The 20412-nt window shown below is 47.0% G+C and overlaps 1 protein-coding gene across 3 annotated transcripts in view; it reads left to right on the top strand.

Moving 5' to 3' along the window:
- The window catches only part of LOC120052575 (protein furry homolog-like), a 71039-nt gene that overhangs the window by 26000 nt on the left and 24627 nt on the right, over positions 1-20412 (top strand). For 2 of the 3 annotated variants that reach the window (XM_038999563.1, XM_038999562.1), the window contains exons 1-22: positions 12988-13087; positions 13364-13472; positions 13580-13666; positions 13800-13971; positions 14223-14355; positions 14445-14552; positions 14708-14945; positions 15410-15589; positions 15717-15803; positions 16094-16362; positions 17100-17304; positions 17491-17615; positions 17801-17858; positions 17950-18041; positions 18179-18351; positions 18441-18601; positions 18697-18807; positions 19054-19208; positions 19302-19401; positions 19507-19675; positions 19863-20128; positions 20223-20363. In XM_038999563.1, the coding sequence (XP_038855491.1) occupies positions 12999-13087; positions 13364-13472; positions 13580-13666; positions 13800-13971; positions 14223-14355; positions 14445-14552; positions 14708-14945; positions 15410-15589; positions 15717-15803; positions 16094-16362; positions 17100-17304; positions 17491-17615; positions 17801-17858; positions 17950-18041; positions 18179-18351; positions 18441-18601; positions 18697-18807; positions 19054-19208; positions 19302-19401; positions 19507-19675; positions 19863-20128; positions 20223-20363 (3228 nt within the window). In that variant the 5' untranslated portion in view covers positions 12988-12998. Of the gene's footprint in view, positions 1-1699; positions 1754-3049; positions 3190-3358; positions 3456-4197; positions 4278-8045; positions 8127-8330; positions 8500-9273; positions 9367-9888; positions 9988-10150; positions 10253-12983; positions 13088-13363; positions 13473-13579; positions 13667-13799; positions 13972-14222; positions 14356-14444; positions 14553-14707; positions 14946-15409; positions 15590-15716; positions 15804-16093; positions 16363-17099; positions 17305-17490; positions 17616-17800; positions 17859-17949; positions 18042-18178; positions 18352-18440; positions 18602-18696; positions 18808-19053; positions 19209-19301; positions 19402-19506; positions 19676-19862; positions 20129-20222; positions 20364-20412 lie in introns of those variants that run through there. The other variant, XM_038999564.1, reaches the window with a different exon arrangement.

Below are 20412 nucleotides of genomic sequence, written 5' to 3'. Positions count from 1 at the left end.
CTTTTGTCCCCAATTTCGTGATATCCAATTGTAGTTAGTCTTGTCCCATCGCTGCAACTCCCTTATGGACTCGGCAGAGGCGATGGTCAAGAGCCATGCGTCTTCCGAAACACAACCTTGCCAAGCTGCACTGCTTCTTGGCACTGCTCGCTTAACCTGGAAGCCAGCCGCACCAATGTGTCAGAGGAAACATCGTCCAGCTAGTGACTGAAGTCCGCTTGCAGGTGGCCAGCCCGCCACGAGTTGCTAGAGCGCGATGGGACAAGGATATCCCGGCCGGCCAAACCCTCGCCTAACCCGGATGATGCTGGGCCAATTGTGCGCTGCCTCATGGGTCTCCCGGTCACAGCCGGCTGTGAGACAGCCTGGGATTGAACCCGGGTCTGTAGTGACTCTTCAAGCAATGCAGTGCTTTAGACAGCTGCGCCACTCGGGATGCCCATTGAAACAATATTCTGACCGGTATTGCAATGTGCTTTTACCTTTCAGATCTACATAGTTCCCCTATTTGTAGTGGCTAGCCTAACTGTTTATTTGGAATTAAGCAAAACTTTTAAGGCTATTCTCACTAGCCATTAATCAGGCTGTGTCCTTCGTTCCTGCTACAGAGCAGTACTTGGCTAAGGGCCAAAGAGGTTAAATGTCATTTTTCTAGTGACTGCTTAATGTTCAGTCTGTAAACAGACACATCCTTAAACTTGGAGGGGTTTATGTGTGTGATTTCTTCCTCTGTGTGTGTGTGTGTGAACATCTAGAGTATGAGAAATGAGGCACATTCCAATGTGCTTTCCCAGAATTGGAGCAATAACATTTTTCTAGGAATCTTGAGCTTTTTCTACCCGGATATCGAGACTCCGTGGGAGGTGTGATCCCATGCCTTAGCTAGGGGCTGGGAGGTGTGTGTGTTGGACACTCGACTATTCTCTCATTTTAGCTCTATTCATCTCTCTATTCATTTACCCGAGTGCTTCCCTCGTTCTGCTGCCATCCCCTTTCTCTCACCCCTTCTTTCTCTCTCAGCCCTTCTTTCTCTCTCACCCCTTCATTTTCTCTCACCCCTTCATTTTCTCTCTCACCCCCTTCATTCTCTCTCCCTGGTCCCTGGCTGGTGTGTTTGTCCAGTGGTCAGCTGGTAGATTGACTGACTGTTTACTCAGGGGCTGCTAGGCTGGTAATGACCCCAGGCTGATGGCAGAGCTCGTTCACTGTCAATTGCTATACTCTATATCGGGGGGGGGGGGAAGTACGGCCCAGGGGCCGTATCCAGCCTGCCGGGCACTTCAATCTGGCACGTGAGACATAAAAATAAACATTATATATATATATAGATATACTTGAAATTTGGGAGATTAATTTTTTTTTTTGTGGTATCCAATTATCCCATCATTGCAATTCCGGTATGGACTCGGGAGAGGCGATGGTCGAGAGCCGTGCGTCTTCCGAAATACGACCCAGCCAAGCCGCACTGCTTCTTGACACAATGCCCGCTTAACCCGGAAGCCAACCGCACCAATGTGTCGGAGGAAACATCGCACACCTGGCGACCGCGTCAGCGCACATTGTCATCTCCTGTTTCACCTGGCCCCACATCCAGGGGTCTGCTGGTATCAGTGACATAGGGGTCCTATTATGTTAGGAATCCATATTTGTCCTTTGTGAACTTGACTGACAGCCCTGTTTCTGTCTTTCTCTCCCTCAGGAGAAACTGTTGTCGCGATCTCTCCAAAGAGGGGAAGATGCGCAATTTGATCAGGTGAGTTCTAGTGTGTGTCTGTGTGCTTGCGCACTGCACATGCGTTGTTATATACTCTATCCCTCCCCCACCCTCCCATCCATACAGTAGTTGAATTCTCCAGCTCCACCCAATCAATCCCCACTCAGTGCCCCATGCATCCCTCATCTCCAAATGGTGCCTGCAGAACTCTGAACAATGGAGCTGCTGCGGAGTGCTTTGTTCAGCACAACACAAAGTCAATGAGGATATGGCGCTATAGATCCAGCTGCCTCCATTGTGACTGGGAGAGGGGGCATACAGGGAGTGGGAGAGAGTGGGCACAGAGGGAAAGCGGGAGCAGAATCGCTGTGTCATCCTCAGTGTCGGGCGCTGGAGTGTGTCCGCCTGGCGCCTGGAGGGCGCAGAGAGCAGTTGCATAACTCTCCCTCCCAGCATCCATCATCCAGCACCCTCAGCACACTGCCCCTCACAACATGCACTGACATGCACTTAATTCAGGCACGTGCCATTCATTGTGCGGAAAGGTACGATTACTCGGCCCAGCTGCATATTACCTGACTGTAAACACTACACACTTGACATGCATAGGACTATGATTGCTCTGGTGCTTGTTGTAGAAGAACTGAGGATAATGTACTGTAAACCACGTACATTTCTTGCTAGCATTATGGCTCTATACCCTTACCATTTTGTCTACAAAGATGTTGATGAAAGATCCATAGTTTGAGGTTGCAATTCACCTCCATTCATTTAACATATTTGATCTGATGATCAAAGTGCTGAGGAGGTATTTCAACCAGAGCCTGTTTGTTGGTCGGCCCTGACGTACTCGCTGTAGGCCCACTGCAGAGCCCTGTGCTGTGGCGGCTGCAGCGCCAGCTAGCCGCTCAATAGGATAGGACCTCACTGTGCTCGATACGTCAGCGAACACCGCACTCACAATCCCAGTCGATACGTCCTGTTCTCTACTGTATGTCACCCAGTAATTACGTCATCTCCCCGCAATCTCCCTCCACTTCTCTCTTTCTAGATATCCCCCCCACCCTCCCCTGTATCCCTTTCCCTGCATCCTCCTTTCTCCTCATCTCAACTTAGTGGAGCCTTTTCTCTGTGGCGGTAGAATGGGCTGTCTACATAAAATATAGCGCCTCTGTCTGTGTGTAATGATGTGTGTAATATTGGCGATGAAGGTGTCTGTTCCTGTGAAGATGTTTGTATTTATGTATTTAACTTTTTTTTTGTACATTCTCATCTGGTAAGCTATAATAACGTGTGTAGACTCTATTGTGAAGCGTCTGCGTGCTTTTCTCACAGTTAATAAGCTCTATGAGCTCCATAGCGGAACACTGTTTGCCCTCCCTGCTGCGCACACTGTTTGACTGGTACCGGCGGCAGAGTGGCACCGAGGATGAGTCCTATGAGTACAGGCCTCGCTCCAGCACCAAGTCCAAAGGGTACGATACTCCTGTTATCTGCTCATCCCTCTCTCCTGTCCTCCCCTCACTTCCCGCTCCTGAACAATCAACCTGTTTCTGGTAAGTGTGTTTAGTGTTATTCAGTCCGTCATAACCCTTTCCCTCTCTCTCCCTCTCTCTCTCGATCTATCACCCTCCCTCCCCATAGGGATGAACAGCATCGGGATAAAGACTACCTATTGGAGCGGAGGGATTTAGCCATAGATTTCATTTTCTGTTTAGTTTCAGTAGAAGTTTTAAAACAGGTAAGTCCTGTTTAACTTTACTTCTGTTTGTTTGTCTGTGCTGTTAGTCCTCTCCCAGCCTCCCAAGTGGCGCAGCGGTCTAAGGCACTGCATCGCAGCGCTTGAGGCGTCATTAGACCCGGGTTCGATCCCAGGCTGTGTCACAACTGGCCGTGACCGGGAGTTCCCATTAGGCGTTGCAAAATTGGCCTGCGTCGTCCGGTTAGGGGAGGGTTTGGCCCGGGGGGGCTTTACTTGGCTCATCGCGCTCTAACGACTCCTTGTGCCGGGCACCTGCAAGCTGACTTCAGTCGTCAGTTGAGCGGTTTTTCCTCTGACACATTGGTGCGCTGGCTTCCGGGTTAAGCGGGCGGGTGTTAAGAATCGCAATTCTTAACACCCGCCTCTCCTGGGGAGTTGCAGTGATGAGACGAGATCGCTATTGTAGATCACGAAATTGGGGAGAAAAAAGGGGTATAAAAATAAATAAGAGTCCTCTCCCTTAGTGTGGTCAATGCAATGTCAGCATACCGAGCTGTCATCCTAAACTACACCATCTAGACCGACAGCAGACTAACCGAATCTAGGGTTAAGTCCAAACCACACTCTCTTTGACCATCAACAAGCCCTGACTGAGCATAGAGCTTGGTTGTCCTTGGCTACAACAGGGAGGAGAATGAATGTTAGCAAAGAGAGAAGGAGACAGCATGAAGGGAGTATCAATGTGCCTATTATGACTGGTGATTTAATGTTTGCGTCACAGATTCCTCTTCATCCCGTGCCAGACGCTTTAGTACATGAAGTTCTGAACCTGGCATTCAAGCACTTTAAACACAAAGAGGGGTAAGTGTAAACGACACACACACACACTAGACCTGGGATGACTGTAGTTTTAACTTTCCTTTGTGATAAATTCAGGGCAACAAATAGTTACATAGGAAGTGACTACAGCTATTTGAATACAGATCTGAGAAAGCAAGTACTTTTTAAATATTTGAATACTGATCTCAGGAAGTGGTTGCTTTTTTTGTGTGTGTTTTTTTAAACTATTGGATTGGCTGTCTTCAGCTAATGGCAGGGCTGTATCTGGAACTGTATGTTGAGGATAGAAATGGAATGATTTGTGCGAACACTATCTCCTGTACTATTCCAGTATATCGGACTTTGATCTACACATATTTGATACTTTGATCTACAGAATACATTTCTATCGGAAAATTCAGGATATGTCCATTCTCCTGAATGTCCATTGCCCCAGGTTTACATTATCACGTCAAGCCAATTATATTTTGTGGAGGGAAGAATAAATAAGTTGTGACGCTCAACTATTATATGACTCTTTCAACATGCCACTGAAAAGGTTAAAAGCTACAATTCATTTGATGATACCTGAAAATACTGTAGAGTAATTCAAAGCCATTTGGAAACAGCAAGTTGAACCTCTTTGACGAGCCGAGGGTAAGTGTTGTTGTTTCAAGCACACACACACTACCATCTTTAAAGGGATAGTTTAACTCGGGATACAAAGTAACATGATTTCCCACCGAACTCTGCTGTAGTTGATTCAAGAAGGCCGTTTTGGGATATTTAGGTTCCTTCCGACACTTAATAGAAATATATTTTATTACTGTGAGCATTCTCCTAAACGTTTAACATTAAACTGTTCTTGTGCCCGTGTAATAAAACTAATTACTTTTGGCGCAACATTTTATGAGCGAGTTATATAATACGTCCGTAGGAGCATTTTAATTGCGTTTTTATTTTAATTGTTTTTGTAACTACTGTACACAAGGAAGTTTCACATTTTAATGTCACATGCACAAGTATAGTGATATGCCTTTCTTGTAAGCGCTAATCCTACAAATGCAGTAATCAATATCAATGTAATACTGAAAGTAACATGGTAGAACAAAAACACACAATATAGAAATAAGAACACAAACATACTATACACAGCATTCTACTATATATGTGTATGCAGAGTCAGCTCCAGTACAATATTTACAATGTGCAGGGATACCGGATTGATAGAGCTGGATCTGTATAGGGGTAAGGTGACTAGGCATCAGGATGCTAAACAGATGATAAACAGAGTAGCAGCAGCTTATAGGATGATTGTATGTGAGTGGGTGTGCGTGTGTAGAGTCAGTGAAGACATACGTGCATACGTGTGTGTGCAAATTGTGGAGTGGGCGTTTTGTATGTGAGGAGTATCGTTGTGCGTAGTATGTAAGGCCCCGTGAGTGCATGGAGACGGTGCAAAAATATGAAGGTCAACTCCGATAGTCTGTGTAGCCATTTTGTTAGCTATTTAGCAGTCTTATGGCTAGGGGATAGAAGCTGTTCAGGAGCCTGTTGGTGTCAGACTTGATGCACCGATAGCGCTTGCTGTGCAGAAGCAGAGAGAACATTCTATGGGTGAGTAGTTTGAGTCTTGAACGATTTTCTGGGCCTTCCTTTCAAAACACCTGATGTAGAGGTCCTGGATGGCAGGGAGCTCTGCCCCAGTGATGTTAATGGGCTGTCCCATTTTTGAAGATTTGAGGGCCCATGCCAAACCTTTTCAACCTCCTGAGGGAGAGGAGGCGCTGTCGCACCTTAACTGTGTATGACCATATTAAGTTCCTACTGATTTGGACACTGAGGAAATTTATGTTCTTGACCGACTTCACTACAGCCCCGTGGATGGGGACGTGCCTGCCCCCCTCCTTGGTCTTAGTGACTTTGAGGGAGAGGTTGTTTCAGCCCTACACTGCCAGGTCACTGACCACCTACCTGTAGGCTGTCTCATCGTGGCCGGTCATCAGGCCTACCACCGTCGTGTCCTCAGCAAACTTGATGGTGTTGTGGGTGAACAGGGAGTACTGGAGGAGGCTGAGCACACACCGATGTGGGGCCCCCGTGTTGAGGGTCAGCGTGGCGGAAGTGACGTTGCCTACCCTCACCACCTGGGGTCGGCACGTCAGGAAGTCCAGGATCCAGTTACAGAGGGAAGTGTTCAGACCCAGGGTCCTAAGCTTGGAGGGGACAATGGTGTTGAATGCTGAGCTGTAGTCAATGAATAGAATTCTCACGTACAGTAGGTAATCATCTTATCTAAGTGGGTGAGGGCGCAATTGAGATTGCGTCGTCTGTGGAACTGTTGGGGCGGTCTGCAAATTGTAGTGGGTTTAAACTGTCTGGCACTATGATGTTGACGTGTGCCATAACCAGCCTCTCAAAGCACTTCATGACTACAGATGTGAGTGCTACAAGGAGGTAGTCATTGTGGCATGAAGCCGTAGAGTTCTTGGGAACAGGCATGATGGTGGTTATCTTAAAACGTGGGGATTCCAGACTGGGACAAGGAGAGATTGAACATTAGCGTTAATATACCTGCCAGCTGTTCTGCGCGTTCTCTGAGAATGCGCCCTGGAATGCTACCAAGTGACTGTTCCTTATTCCATGTAATAACTCCATTATTATGCAATTATGTAACAACTTTGCTATGGTAATAATCACAAAGTTATAAAGAACTTGATGTCAAGTATTACTCTATTACCTGTCTCACTCATTATGAAAATATATTTGTTAGTCATTTTGAAGCTGCAAAAGTGGTCTACTCTAATGTTGAGGTGATTTAATGTCCCTCGTGTTTAGTTCTAGACTAAATAGGCTGTATTAAGATTTATATCTAAGAGCCCTTAACCATGTGCTTATGATCCTTTTTTTGGGGGGGGGACTAATTTCAACTAACTTGTAGTTTTTGGGTCTTCATCAAATGTTTTTTGGTTTTCAATTTAATTGCATATATTCAAATATTTTCAAATGTTGCTTTGGTTTTCTGAGAGGTATTCAAAATAGTTTCAAATGTTATTTGTTTTTCTGAGACCTGTATTTGAATATCAAATCATTTTTGCCTTTTAGTTGTAACTATATAGACTAAATTCGTCTACCTTGAGTATTTGAAAAGTTGGTATTTTCAAATAAATAAGTTACAGCTATTTTCTGCCTAGGTCTGACACACACACACACACTGCTGTCATATATACCAGCGGTGTTCTCTTACCCTACGAGGTCCGGAGCCTGCTGGTTTTCTGTTCTATCTGATAATTAATTGCACACACCTGGTCTCCCAGATCTAAATCAGTCCCTGCTTAGAGGGGAACAATGAAAAAACGCAATGGAACTGGCTTCGAGGTCCACAGTTGAGTTTTGAGGGCTATATACAGTACAGTAGTCTAAGTCCAACACAGATAATATTCCTGAGTGGTTTTGGCTCTGCGGCGCAGTGACTCATTACTTTATGGGTGTTTGGATAGACTGTTTTTTATAACCAATGTGTGTGACTTTATGGCCTGTCCACATTGTCACTTACAGAAAACACAATCGCCACTTGTTAGACAAGTTGAGTAAACCTCCACTCAACTGTTTCAACCCTACATTATACAGCCACATGCCTCTGGTTTTAGAGAGATGGCTGTTGGATGATATTTCCTTTAATAGTTTTGTTTGTTCAGCTGCTTCTCACAGGTCTGTTTATGGGTCAGTGTCTTCGTACACCCATGTTAAAATATTACGAGAGCTACTTCTCTTTGTGTGGGTGGGTCAACGATGTCTTCTGATTGACAGGTACTCCGGCCCCAACACTGGCAATGTGCACATCATAGCAGACCTGTATGCGGAGGTCATCGGAGTTCTCACACAGTCAAAGTAAGCGTTTTCTCCTTGGGGTTTTTCCAAGTTCAAGTCCTCTCAACACCGTTGAAATAACTTAACAGGTCACTCCTGTTTTATTCACATGCCACTTCTAAACTATATGTTAAAAATGAGCCAACTCCTTATGAAAGACTCAGTCCGTTGAATCAGAGGCTGAGTGAGACGCTAAATCGGTGTAATGTGCGTTGGTCGCTCCAGGTTCCAGGCGGTGCGTAAGAAGTTCATCACGGAGCTGAAGGAGCTGAGGCAGAAGGAGCAGAGCCCCTACGTGGTCCAGAGCATCATCAGCCTCATCATGGGCATGAAGTTCTTCAGGGTCAAGATGTACCCCGTGGAGGACTTCGAGGCCTCCTTCCAGTTCATGCAGGTCAGTTATCCTGGGTCGTGTTCATTTAGAGTGCACCGTAGCAAACTGTACCAAGAAAAGAAGCGTTCCTCATTGGACAAGTTCAGGCATTCCTTCCCGTTTCAAGTTTTTGGTGAATTCAACCCTGATGTGTCCAAGCAACAGGCGTTGATCTAATCTACTGGATGCCCAGACTGTACGGTACTGTATGTCTGATTGTGTCCGAGTGGCTCCGTATGCTCGACTGATGGCTCTCAGCGGAACCACTGTACACCCATTAGAGGTTTTACTGCAGCCCTTTTGTTGGGACTCAGCAGCTCTCTGTAGCAGAGCCTCATAAAGCCAGAGTAACGATCAAATAGCGGATCATTGTGCCAAGAGGAGTGTGTGCATTTTAGGCCCAGCCAAGAGCACTGAACGGAGCAATGGCATTTCGTTAAGCTCAATACGGCAGCAAAAATCTTGCTCAATATGCTCCCCTCGAAACAAGCCCTGATTTTCCCAGCGTGTTAATGGAACATGTTGGGTAATATGCAGAGATTTATTTTTTTCCCCTTACGTCTGTTGGTTTCTGTGCTTCTACGTCTGCATTGCTTGCTGTTGGGGTTTTAGGCTGGGTTTCTGTACAGCACTTTGTGACATCAGCTGATGTAAGAAGGGCTTTATAAATACATTTGATTCTGCCCATATGCAAGAATCCGTTGCACTGTCTTGGTTTTATGTGTCTAATGGGTTTGTGGATCTGTTACTCTGTTTGTCCTCATCCATGTTGGTATGGCTCTGTGTGTTCCTCAGGAGTGTGCCCAGTATTTCCTGGAGGTGAAGGATAAGGACATAAAGCATGCATTGGCTGGCCTCTTTGTTGAGATCCTCATCCCTGTTGCTGCTGTGAGTACCAACCAGACAACATAGTACAAAACATGGGAAACCCCACATTCCACAGAATGGTTATTAGTAGCTTAGTGTTTTTCTGTAAAATATAGATTCCACTGTGTTAGTTACCATAGAAAGCACATTAGATTGGCTGTAATGTCATTGACTGCGTCTGAAATTGCACACTATTCCCTAAGTGTGGGCCCTGGTGAAAAGTAGTGCACAATATTTTGTTTTTTTAACCTTTATTTAACCAGGTAGGCCAGTTGAGAAAAAGTTCTCATTTACAACTGCGACCTGGCCAAGATAAAGCAAAGCAGTGCAACACAAACAACAACACATAGTTACACATGGAATAAACAAACATACAGTCAATAATACAATAGAAAAAAGTCTATATACAGTGTGTGCAAATGAGGTAGGATAACGGAGGTAAGGCAATAAATAGGCCATAGTGGCGACTATAAAGGGAATAGGGTACCATTTTGGTCGCACGTATTAATTGAATGAGCTGTGGTGACCCCTTCCTCCCTGCAGGCGGTGAAGAATGAAGTCAACGTGCCGTGCCTCAAGAACTTTGTGGAGATGCTCTACCAGACAACCTTTGACCTTAGCTCCAGGAAGAAGCACTCTTTGGTAATGTCAACTCTTCCCTCCCACTTCTCTCTCCCGTCTCTTTTCCCGCTCTCTTTTTTTATTATGTCAACTTGTTAACTATCTTCTCCCTCTCTTTACCCATTCCCTCCCTCTCTTTACCCATTCCCTCCCTCTCTTTACCCATTCCCTCCCTCTCTTTCAGGCTCTGTATCCTCTGGTGACGTGCCTGCTGTGTGTCAGTCAGAAGCAGTTCTTCCTCAATAACTGGCACATCTTCCTCACAAACTGCCTCTCGCACCTGAAGGTAAACGACACAATCAGCTCAAGCATGTACCTGACAGTTACTGGCCTTTAAAGGACTCTGAAAAGAAATGCAAACGTCCATGCCAATTTCACATTTGAATAGGACGCTTTCTGTTTTATCTTTAAAGACAGCGGCTTCCCTAATGTTGGAAGTTCACTGGGACATGTCATTGAGTGTCATTTTCTAAAGACTGTATAATGAAAATAGATTATCTCCGGTCCCTTTAGCTGTGTTAAGTGCTATGAACCTAAAATATGTGTTGCATACCAAGTTCTGTCATGTGTTACTGTTACCATGACTGAACCCTTATTGCTCTAGCAGAATGTTCTTTAGCCCAGGTAAGTTGTTAATTGTCATAGTGAGATGTTAGCCATCCCCCACACATCAGAAATGGATCTGAGGTGTTTTGGGGTTGAAGGGTGTGCCTTAAAAATCATATCTTCCTCCTACCCTGTCCGACAACCCCTTCCAAACCGATCAAGCCAATCAATCGTGCTCCTCTCCTGTACCGTACCTCAAGCCAATCCAGCCCAGATTTTACTGTGTTGTGTGACTGTCTCCTCGCTTCTCAACTCTGAATAGATTCCCTTGTGGCGATTCATTCCCTCTGATTCCATGGTGGACACGTGCTATAATTCCCTTTGCTCCTGATGACTCTGTTGTTGAACTGACTCTCTATAATCACAGTCAGGTGGTGATTCAGTTGCTTTTGATATCCTGTGAAAGATTAGATTCTCTTTGATGACATAGTTTTACTTAACCTGGTGATTTAGATTACATCAGCACCAAATGGACTAATCTCCCTTGTTTTTGTGGTGAAACCTTGAGTCTCTGGTGGAGATTTGTTTGGAGTGATGATTTAGCTCCTATTGGCCATTTGAACCCTGTCCTTGTTCTCACATCACTCCAGATCAAATGCTGATTCCGATTGATTCAGTTTGGTGCCTTACCTTGTTTTGGAGAGCGAGAATCAATCAGATTTTGTTGGTGCCGTAACATACGGCTTGCTTTCCTACTTGGTGTCAGTTTACTGTCCCTCTCCACACGCCATCTGTCCACACCTTCTTCACCCCTGCTTTGTGTGTGTGTTCTCTTCCCTGTCAATTTGATTTGCCATCTATTGCACATCTTTCATCTCTCTTCACTTTCAAAAAGTATGAAATATAAGAACATCATGCTACATGTCAAAATGTAAAAAACTATGTAATATTGTCTATTAGTGTATCATTGCAGTCTTTCTATACGACTATATTGATGGATATTTGTGTTTTGACATATTACTGCTTTTGCATTTCATACTTTGCATCTCACTTCTGTGTCTAATATGAGACTGACTCAAGTCGATAGAAGGCAGTTAGTTGGTAGTGAGGGTTTTTAGTCAAACTTCTCATTTTTGTGTTTCTATTATATTTTGCTCTGTTCTTTCTAACCTGCATGTCTCCCTCCCCACATCCTCACACGCCATGTCTCCTGTCGTTTTGGCTCACATTTTCACTCGCTCCAGATACCGTCTAACAACAGCATCCGAAAGCAGATTGAGACACTGCAGGTGAGTTTGTCTGGTGGCATGACCCCCCCCCCCCCCCCCCTCAGAGGTCACCTGACCCTGTCCTGAGCCTCTGGAGGACAGAGGGGATGCACCTCCTTAGCCAGGGGCAACAATGTGCTGGACACTGATAGTCCTCTTAAAGTGGAACTTACTGAGAGAAAAGATTACACAGAAAATAGTGGTTGGACACTTGGCGCTTAATCGCAAATTGTTTGAAACGCAATGATGGCTTTGACTTCATCCGTGGTTTATGGCTTTGCTGTTTTCTGTGTATAGTAGTGGTTAGCGCATCACCCTGGTGACGTCAATAGAGCGGACTGCATCATGCCAATGTGTAGCTAACACATTCTCAGAGACCTACCTTACTCTTTGAGGGGTATTACGAAGCCAGTTACCTGGAAGGAGTTGTTGGTAGATCTGAGGACTAACCAGATGGATTTTGTAGTCTCGTTTTGGAGACCCGTAGAGTCCTGCATCATTTTGTGTGTTCTATTAGCGTTCGTGAGAGGCTGTCTCTAGTTACACCCAATTCTATTATCTCTGTGGCGTTGCTGTGTGAAGCACCCTTGTAGCTCCACGGCCCACTGAAGGGTTGGAAAGGTCATTTTAGTACCCTTGAAAGAATCCTTTGTATGGTTGTCCGCTGTCTTGATGTTGGAGGAGGGTCTGTTGCGTGCGTGGATTTGATGGGCAGCACTGTGTAATTGCGTTTTTAGTTACCGTTTTTTATTTTTGTTTTTGTGAACGCTCAGCTGTACAAACATTCCCCGGGGTTCGGAACATCAGAAACTACCGCTAGCATAACACGGTGTACTACATCTATATATAGACAGGCTCACTCTGGCACAGATTTATTTTACGACAAGCTGAAATCTTTTCAAGAATCTCGTACGTCAGTCGTTTTTATATAAGATGATTCCTAAATGTAATTGTTGTGTGACAGATGTATGAATCTGACAGGCCGTTAGATCTGAAGGTGGACCTCGTTATCAAATCACAGATACGACTTGCCACGAGTCATATCCATCACTGGGGCATCTCAAACATTTACTCTAAATGAGACCTCAAACAAGCTGTGTGAATTGTCTCATTCAGTACAGTAGGTCAAAGGAATGGTTTGTGCTCCACACCGGACTTCCCAAAGGAGGCAGTTCTGAATGTTCCCTCTCTGTCCCTTTTTAGAACAAAGACCCCAAAATGTCCCGTGTGGCGCTGGAGTCCCTCTACAGACTGCTGTGGGTCTACATCATCAGGATCAAGTGTGAGAGCAACACCGTCACGCAGAGGTCAGTACCAGCCCGGCCCAGAGACAGACGGGTCAGGGCCCACACACTCACCCTGTTGGCCCATGACCACGCTATCTCTGTGTGAACAGTCACTGTCAAATGAAAATCACCCAGACCAGCACCTAAATCACCATATTACAACAAACAAATGCCCACTCCTTCTGCAGAAGCAGAACTAGAATCCCATCTACTCTCAGAATTGGTCTAGTCTACAGACTCCTTGGTGAACATCCCCAGTTGAATAATCCCTTTTAATCCTCTCCTGTTTCCCTGCAGCCGGCTGCTCAGCATCGTTTCAGCACTTTTCCCCAAAGGTTCCCGTAGTGTGGTGCCGAGGGACACGCCCCTCAACATCTTTGTCAAGATCATCCAGTTCATAGCTCAGGTTTGTTTTGAGGTCATGCTGGAGCAGTTCTTCCTGTATAATTCAGCGAATGGCTTGAATGTTATCTGTGATTAGTGATTATTGGTCTTTTGTGGCTCATTTCACAGGAAAGGCTTGACTTTGCTATGAAGGAGATAATTTATGACCTACTGTGTGTGGGGAAATCTCACAAGACCTTCACCATCAATCCAGAGGTAAGAGATGGCCGAGAGACGACAGTCATTTTCCAATCATACTCACTGTGATTGAAGAGTATAATCTCTGACTGTTCCTTTCTCCCTCTCCCTTTCCCTCTCTCGCTCATCTCTCTCATTCTCTCGCTCCCAGAGGATGAATATTGGCCTGAGGGCCTTCCTGGTGATAGCTGACAGTCTGCAGCAGAAGGACGGGGAGCCGCCCATGCCCACCACAGGGGTCATCATGCCCTCAGGAAACACTCTGCGGGTCAAAAAGATCTTCCTCGCCACCACCCTCACTGACGAGGAGGCCAAGGTCATCGGTAGGTCAACATCTCTGTGCTCTACCCTGGTCACAACAGGACAGTATGACTCAGCTATGACTCAGGGACTATGGACCAAAGTTAGCTTTGTTGCTAACTCCGGCAATTTTACATTGATGTTGAACCTGAAATGTGGATCATTGTGCACTGTCTGCCGAATACATTTCTTAAATAAATAATCTTATGGGAGTGGGTCCTTTTAAGGTTAAGTTTGTGTATAGTATCAGAGTAATGAATGTGTGTGTTTGTAGGCATGTCGCTGTACTACCCAGCGGTGAGAAAGGCCCTGGACAACATCCTGCGTCACCTGGACAAGGAGGTGGGGCGCTCCATGAGCATGACCAACGTCCAGATGTCCAATAAGGAGCCTGAGGACATGATCACGTAAGGGCCTCTCTGACTTAAAACATATGTGGCCCATAACATGTGTGTTTGTTACTGTGTGTGTGTGTAAACTGTGTGTTGTGTTGCAGGGGGGAGAGGAAGCCGAAGATCGATCTGTTCCGTACGTGTGTGGCGGCCATCCCCAGGCTGATCCCGGACGGCATGAGCAGACAGGACCTGATCGAGCTGCTGGCTAAGTAAAGGACCCCACTCCTTCACATGCACCACCTCTTCTGGGACTAATTGATGAACAGATCAATGGGGCTTTTTATTTTGCCAAAGCTGTGCCTTCAAAAGCTCTGTTTGTGATCCAGTTTTGACCTCTGTCTGACCCGTGCGTCCTCCTCTCCAGGCTGACCATCCACATGGACGAGGAGCTGCGCGGCCTGGCCTTCACCACCCTGCAGGCTCTGATGCTGGACTTCCCAGAGTGGAGGGAGGACGTGCTCTCTGGCTTCGTCTACTTCGTGGTGCGGGAGGTCACCGACGTCCACCCCACGCTGCTGGACAACGCCGTCAAGATGCTGCTGCAGCTCATCAGCCAGTGGAGGCAGGCCGTCCAGACCAGCAACAAGACCCACGAGGCACAGGTGGGTGGAGAGTGGATAGCTGTGGCGTCTCTCATTTTGTCTGGTTGTGGTCAACCCTGTGTGTTTTACATGTGCGTAACGCCGTACAAGGACAGGGACTCGAACTTCTTGCTCTGTACTGTAGTAGTAGGGTTATTTAAGCAATAATGCTAGAGGGGGTGTGGTATATGGCCAGTATATCACGGCTAAGGGCTGTTCTTAGGCACAACGCAACGCGGACATTCCTTATCCGTGGTATATTGGCCACATATCACAAACCCCCGAGGTGCCTTATTGCTATTATAAACTGGTTACCAATGTAATTAGAGCAGTAAAAATAATGTTTTGTCATAGCCGTGATATATCAGACCGTAAACCACTGGTGTCTGCCAATCAGCATTCAGGGCTCAAACCATCCAGTTTATATTGTGTATTTTGAATTGGGTTTGTGTGATAAAGTAACCCTGTCTGTGTGTGTGCTCCAGCAGGGCCCTGGAAGCGGGCCGTCTCTGCCCCTGGAGCGCTCTCCTCTGTGGGGGGTGCTGCAGGTGGCGGAGGGCCTGGCACTGGTGGTTCTGTGCAGCTGCCGCCCCGCCACGCGCAGGCTGGCTGTTAATATCCTCAAAGAGGTCCGAGCCCTGCACACCGCTCTGGGCATCGCCAAGGTAACTACCAACTCAGACTGACAGATGGGGTTGTGAAAGTGACTCAAATAATGAGATGAAGTGTTGTTAAAGTAACCTCAGTTAAGATACAAGAGACTCAGTTACTGTTTCTGCCTGTCTTTTTCAGGGAGATGAGGAGTTGGCCATAGATGTGATGGACAGGCTAAGTGCATCTGTGCTGGAGAGCTTCATCCATCTCACAGGAGCTGACCAGGTAAGAATCGCAAAGCTGTTGAGTAACACACACATGATTTTGATTTAACTAGGCAAGTCAATTAAGAATAAATTCTTATTTACAATGACTGCCTACCAAGAGGCAAAAGGCCACTGACGGGGGCTGGGATTCAAAATAAAAATGTAGGACAAAACACACATCACGACAAGAGACTACGTAAAGAGAGACCTAGGACAACGCATGGCAGCAACACAACATGGTAGCAACACATGGCAGCAGCACAACATGGTACATACACCCTGACCCTCAGCCTCCCCTCTCCCCTGCAGACCAACCTGCTATATTGTCCCAGCGGTATCGACCTGCAGACGCTGGCAGAATGGAACTCGTCTCCCATCAGCCACCAGTTTGACGTGGTCAGCCCGTCGCACATCTGGGTGTTTGCCCACGTGACGCAGGGCCAGGACCCCTGGGTCATCAGCCTGTCCAGCTTCCTGCGCCAGGAGCACCTGCCCAAGCACTGCCCCACCGCACTCAACTACGCCGGGATGTTCGCCTACACACGCCTGCAGCTGCTCTCTCCGCAAGTGGACATCAAGTATGTCTCTCCAGGCCTTTACTCTGTCAATGTTGTTCTCTTAGGTGCATGTACACGTTTACATTTGAGGTTGTAAAAAGGCACTTAGAATTGATGTGGTTACAGTCTGCGCACTAGAGGGCTGAGTGACGTCACCCTGTCTCGTGTACGGTGTCCATACGGTCTACACCGTCACTGGAGACTCGGCGCGTGACTGGATGACTTCATCCTAATAGATCCCTCAGCTGTATACGTATGTGAGCCCCGTGAGGAGGAGAGTTGGCCCCTGTCTTTTTACAGTGTTTGTATGTCTGACACACATGGAAATTATTTCAGTAATATTGTAAATCACTCCGTCCAGGATTCCAAGATTCTGCGATTTCCCTGCATATTATGCTATGGCTTGCAGATTTGACCAATCACCTCACTATTTCCACTTAAAGCACTCAAAGCGTAGCAATATTATCACATTAAACTTACCCATCAGCGCAGTACAAAAAGAGGGCTTGCAATTTCAACCAATCCCAGCAAATTTACCACGTAGTATGATTCAATTAAGCCACACGTCAACAAACTTTTTCCCTTTGCAACTCATTTTCACCACAAATTAAACAGTTTTTGCATATTGCCATTCAAAATGTCAGAATTGCCGCAGCAAAATTGAGCATCTTTGCCCGCAAATTTTAAAAACAATATATATATATCTCTATATCGCCTGCCTGTTATTAATTTTTGACCTTTGTCCTCTGCCCCTGCAGCAGCCCTATAAATGCTAAGAAGCTGAACAGCCTGAGCAGCAGTAGTGACTCGTACGTGGGGCTGTGGAGGAACTACCTGATCCTCTGTTGTAGCTCCGCCACTTCCTCCCCCAACTCCTGCTCCTCCACCTCTGGCTCCGTCCGCTGCTCCCCGCCTGAGACGCTGGCGTCCACGCCGGACAGTGGCTACAGCTACGACTCTAAGGTCAGAGGGCATGACCTATCCATTTTTTCTCTCTATACGTTTTACTTGATTGCTGTCAGTGTGATAATGCCTATTCCAAGTTGAGAAAATGCAGTGTTTTTTTACTATATACATCTCTATCCTTTTAGTTAGATATTGAAAAATCATTCGTTTTCATTTTGATTTCTGATCTTTGTGTGTGTCCAGATTATTGGCACTCCGTCCCCCTCATCCCTGTTCAAACACGTTGTCCCGATGATGCGCTCTGAGAGCATGGACATCACAGAGTCACTCGTCCTGGGGCTTGGCAGGACCAACCCCGTGGCCTTCAGGTGAGGGAGCCACTCTGTACGTCCGCCTGTGGCTGAGAGTCATGTTTCAGTTGCCTGTGTTCGAATTTGCATGTTTGAATATATAGTAGTGTGTGCGTTATTTGGTTAGTAGGCACAGAATGTAGTGAGTGAGTTTGTATGAGCGTTTGCCCGGTAGTTTTCCTTACTTCTATTCCGTCTTCCAGAGATCTGATAGAGGAACTGAACCCCATCATTAAGGAGGCTCTGGAGAGGAGACCTGAGGTGGGTGCAGCTTACTGACCCTCACATCTCCATGTATCTAACATAACACTGTACTACCTGCTCAGTACTGGCTCTGCCCCTCTTGTTGCAGAACATGAAGCGACGTAGGCGTCGCGACATCCTGAGGGTCCAGCTGGTCCGGATCTTTGAGCTGCTGGCCGACGCTGGCGTCGTCAGTCAGACGTGAGTAGAAGCCAGAACAGAACAGAACCATTACATATAAATACACAAGTAGTTATATAGTATCCTAGAATAGAATCATGGACCTTCCATCTTTTGAATTCACTGACCCCTGTACTGTACCCCCTGTATGTGTGCAGGGGGAGTGGCGGTCTGGACGGGGAGAGTCACTCTCTGAACTCGACACTGTTGGAGTATGTGGATCTGACGAGACAGCTGCTGGAGGCTGAGAACGACAAAGATTCAGACACACTGAAGGACATCCGCTGCCACTTCAGCGCTCTGGTGGCCAACATCATTCAGAACGTCCCAGGTACTACACACACACACACAAACTATAAAGTGTAAAATGTTGTATATGTGTGAGTGGCTATTTGACATCTGCGTATGTATTCCCACCAGTACACCAGAGGAGGACCATCTTCCCCCAGCAGTCTCTGAGACACAGTCTATTCATGTTGTTCAGCCACTGGGCGGGGCCCTTCAGCATCATGTTCACCCCACTAGACCGGTACAGCGACCGCAACATGCAGATCAACCGACACCAGTACTGTGCTCTCAAGGTACAACCAGCTGTTCACACGCAAGACTATCTCTGAGATCCCACTCTGTAAACACGTCATGACGGGGTAAATGTTTGTCTACTGCGTGTCTGCAGGCCATGTCGGCAGTGTTGTGCTGTGGTCCAGTGGCTGATAACGTTGGCCTCTCCTCTGACGGTTATCTCTACAAGTGGTTGGACAACATCCTGGACTCTCAGGACAGGAAGGTAAGAGAAGAGCCCTTCTGCACTACAGCCCCACTGCTGGGCTTAAACTATTCCTTGATTACCACCAGCTGTCCGTCATCTGCACTGATATGATCGCCAAACAGGATAAGGCTAAACTTTCACGGGTTCAATTACTTTGAGTGGTACGGATGAAGGGAAGGAAATAGCTTGACTCTTGAGGTGCAGCGCTGAGTGTATATGGAGGGCTTGTGCTGATGGTCTGTTTCTCTGTGTGTCCCCCTGCAGGTGCACCAGTTGGGCTGTGAGGCGGTGATGCTGCTGTTGGAGCTGAACCCAGACCAGAGTAACCTGATGTTCTGGGCTGTGGACCGCTGTTACACTGGCTCACGCCGCGTGGCTGCCGGCTGCTTCAGGGCCATCGCCAACGTCTTTCACAACAGGCACGTCGGCCATTTTATAGTGTGTGTGTTTCTCTGTGTATTAACTCTGTAATCCATGATGTGTTAATATGATTGATATCGTATGGTCTACAGGGATTACCAGTTTGACACTGTGGTGCTGCTGAATCTGATCTTGTTCAAGTCGGCTGATTCATCCAGAGATATCTATGAGGTGGCCATGCAGCTGCTGCAGGTTGGTTTGACACGATCCGGGACACATACTGGATCTATTTGGGAAAAATCCATTATTTTTTACATGTACTTGATGGGATTTTTCTGTGCGTGTTCTGTTCCCCAGATCTTGGAGCCCAAGCTCTTCCGTTACGCTCACAAACTGGAGATCCAGAGAACAGATGGGATCCTGAGCCCTCCCTCCCCGCTGCCACACCTCTACTCTGTCTCCTACTACCAGCTGTCTGAGGAGCTGGCCAGGACATACCCAGAGCTCACCCTGCCCATCTTCTCAGGTCTGCACTGTTACATCACACATCGTCCTACACTCTTCGGTCTCATTGGGCAAATCTCAAAGGACACCCTGGTCAATGTAGTGCTCTTTAAAAGGAAATGGCCGGTCATTCGAGATGCGTAGCTTTGGCGTTTGGCACGTGGATTTGAGTCTTATCGGTGCGGCGACTGTGCTGTTTCCTTCCCCAGAGGTGAGCCAGCGTATCCAGACAGCACACCCTGGTGGTCGCCAGGTGATGCTGCACTACCTCCTGCCCTGGATGAACAACGTGGAGCTGGTGGACTTCAAGCCGTCGCCACGGCGACAGGAACCCCCAGTCTGTGAGGAGGAGGAAGAGGCCCACGAGCGCGACATGATGATGGTCAACAGCCGGCGCTGGCTCAGAGGGGAGGGCTGGGGCTCCCCACACGCCACCACCATGGTGCTCAACAACCTCATGTTCATGACTGCCAAGGTACGACCGCGACCTGACCCCACACAGGCATTACGTTGTCTGCTGCTGATAAATGATAGTGTTTGTTTGAACTGTGTTGCGCTTGTGCATACAGTACGGGGATGAGTTTGCGTGGTCAGAGATAGAGAACGTGTGGACCACCCTGGCCGACAGCTGGCCAAAGAACCTGAAGATCATCCTGCACTTCCTCATCAGCATGTCAGGGGTCAACAGTGAGCCCAGCCTCCTGCCCTATGTAAGTCCAGTTTACACACACTGTCCTCTCTCCCTCACACCTCCCATAT

This window comes from Salvelinus namaycush, chromosome 8, assembly GCF_016432855.1.
Source record: "Salvelinus namaycush isolate Seneca chromosome 8, SaNama_1.0, whole genome shotgun sequence".
Taxonomy (NCBI): Eukaryota; Metazoa; Chordata; class Actinopteri; order Salmoniformes; family Salmonidae; genus Salvelinus; species Salvelinus namaycush.
This window is presented reverse-complemented; position numbering and strand designations above follow the sequence as displayed.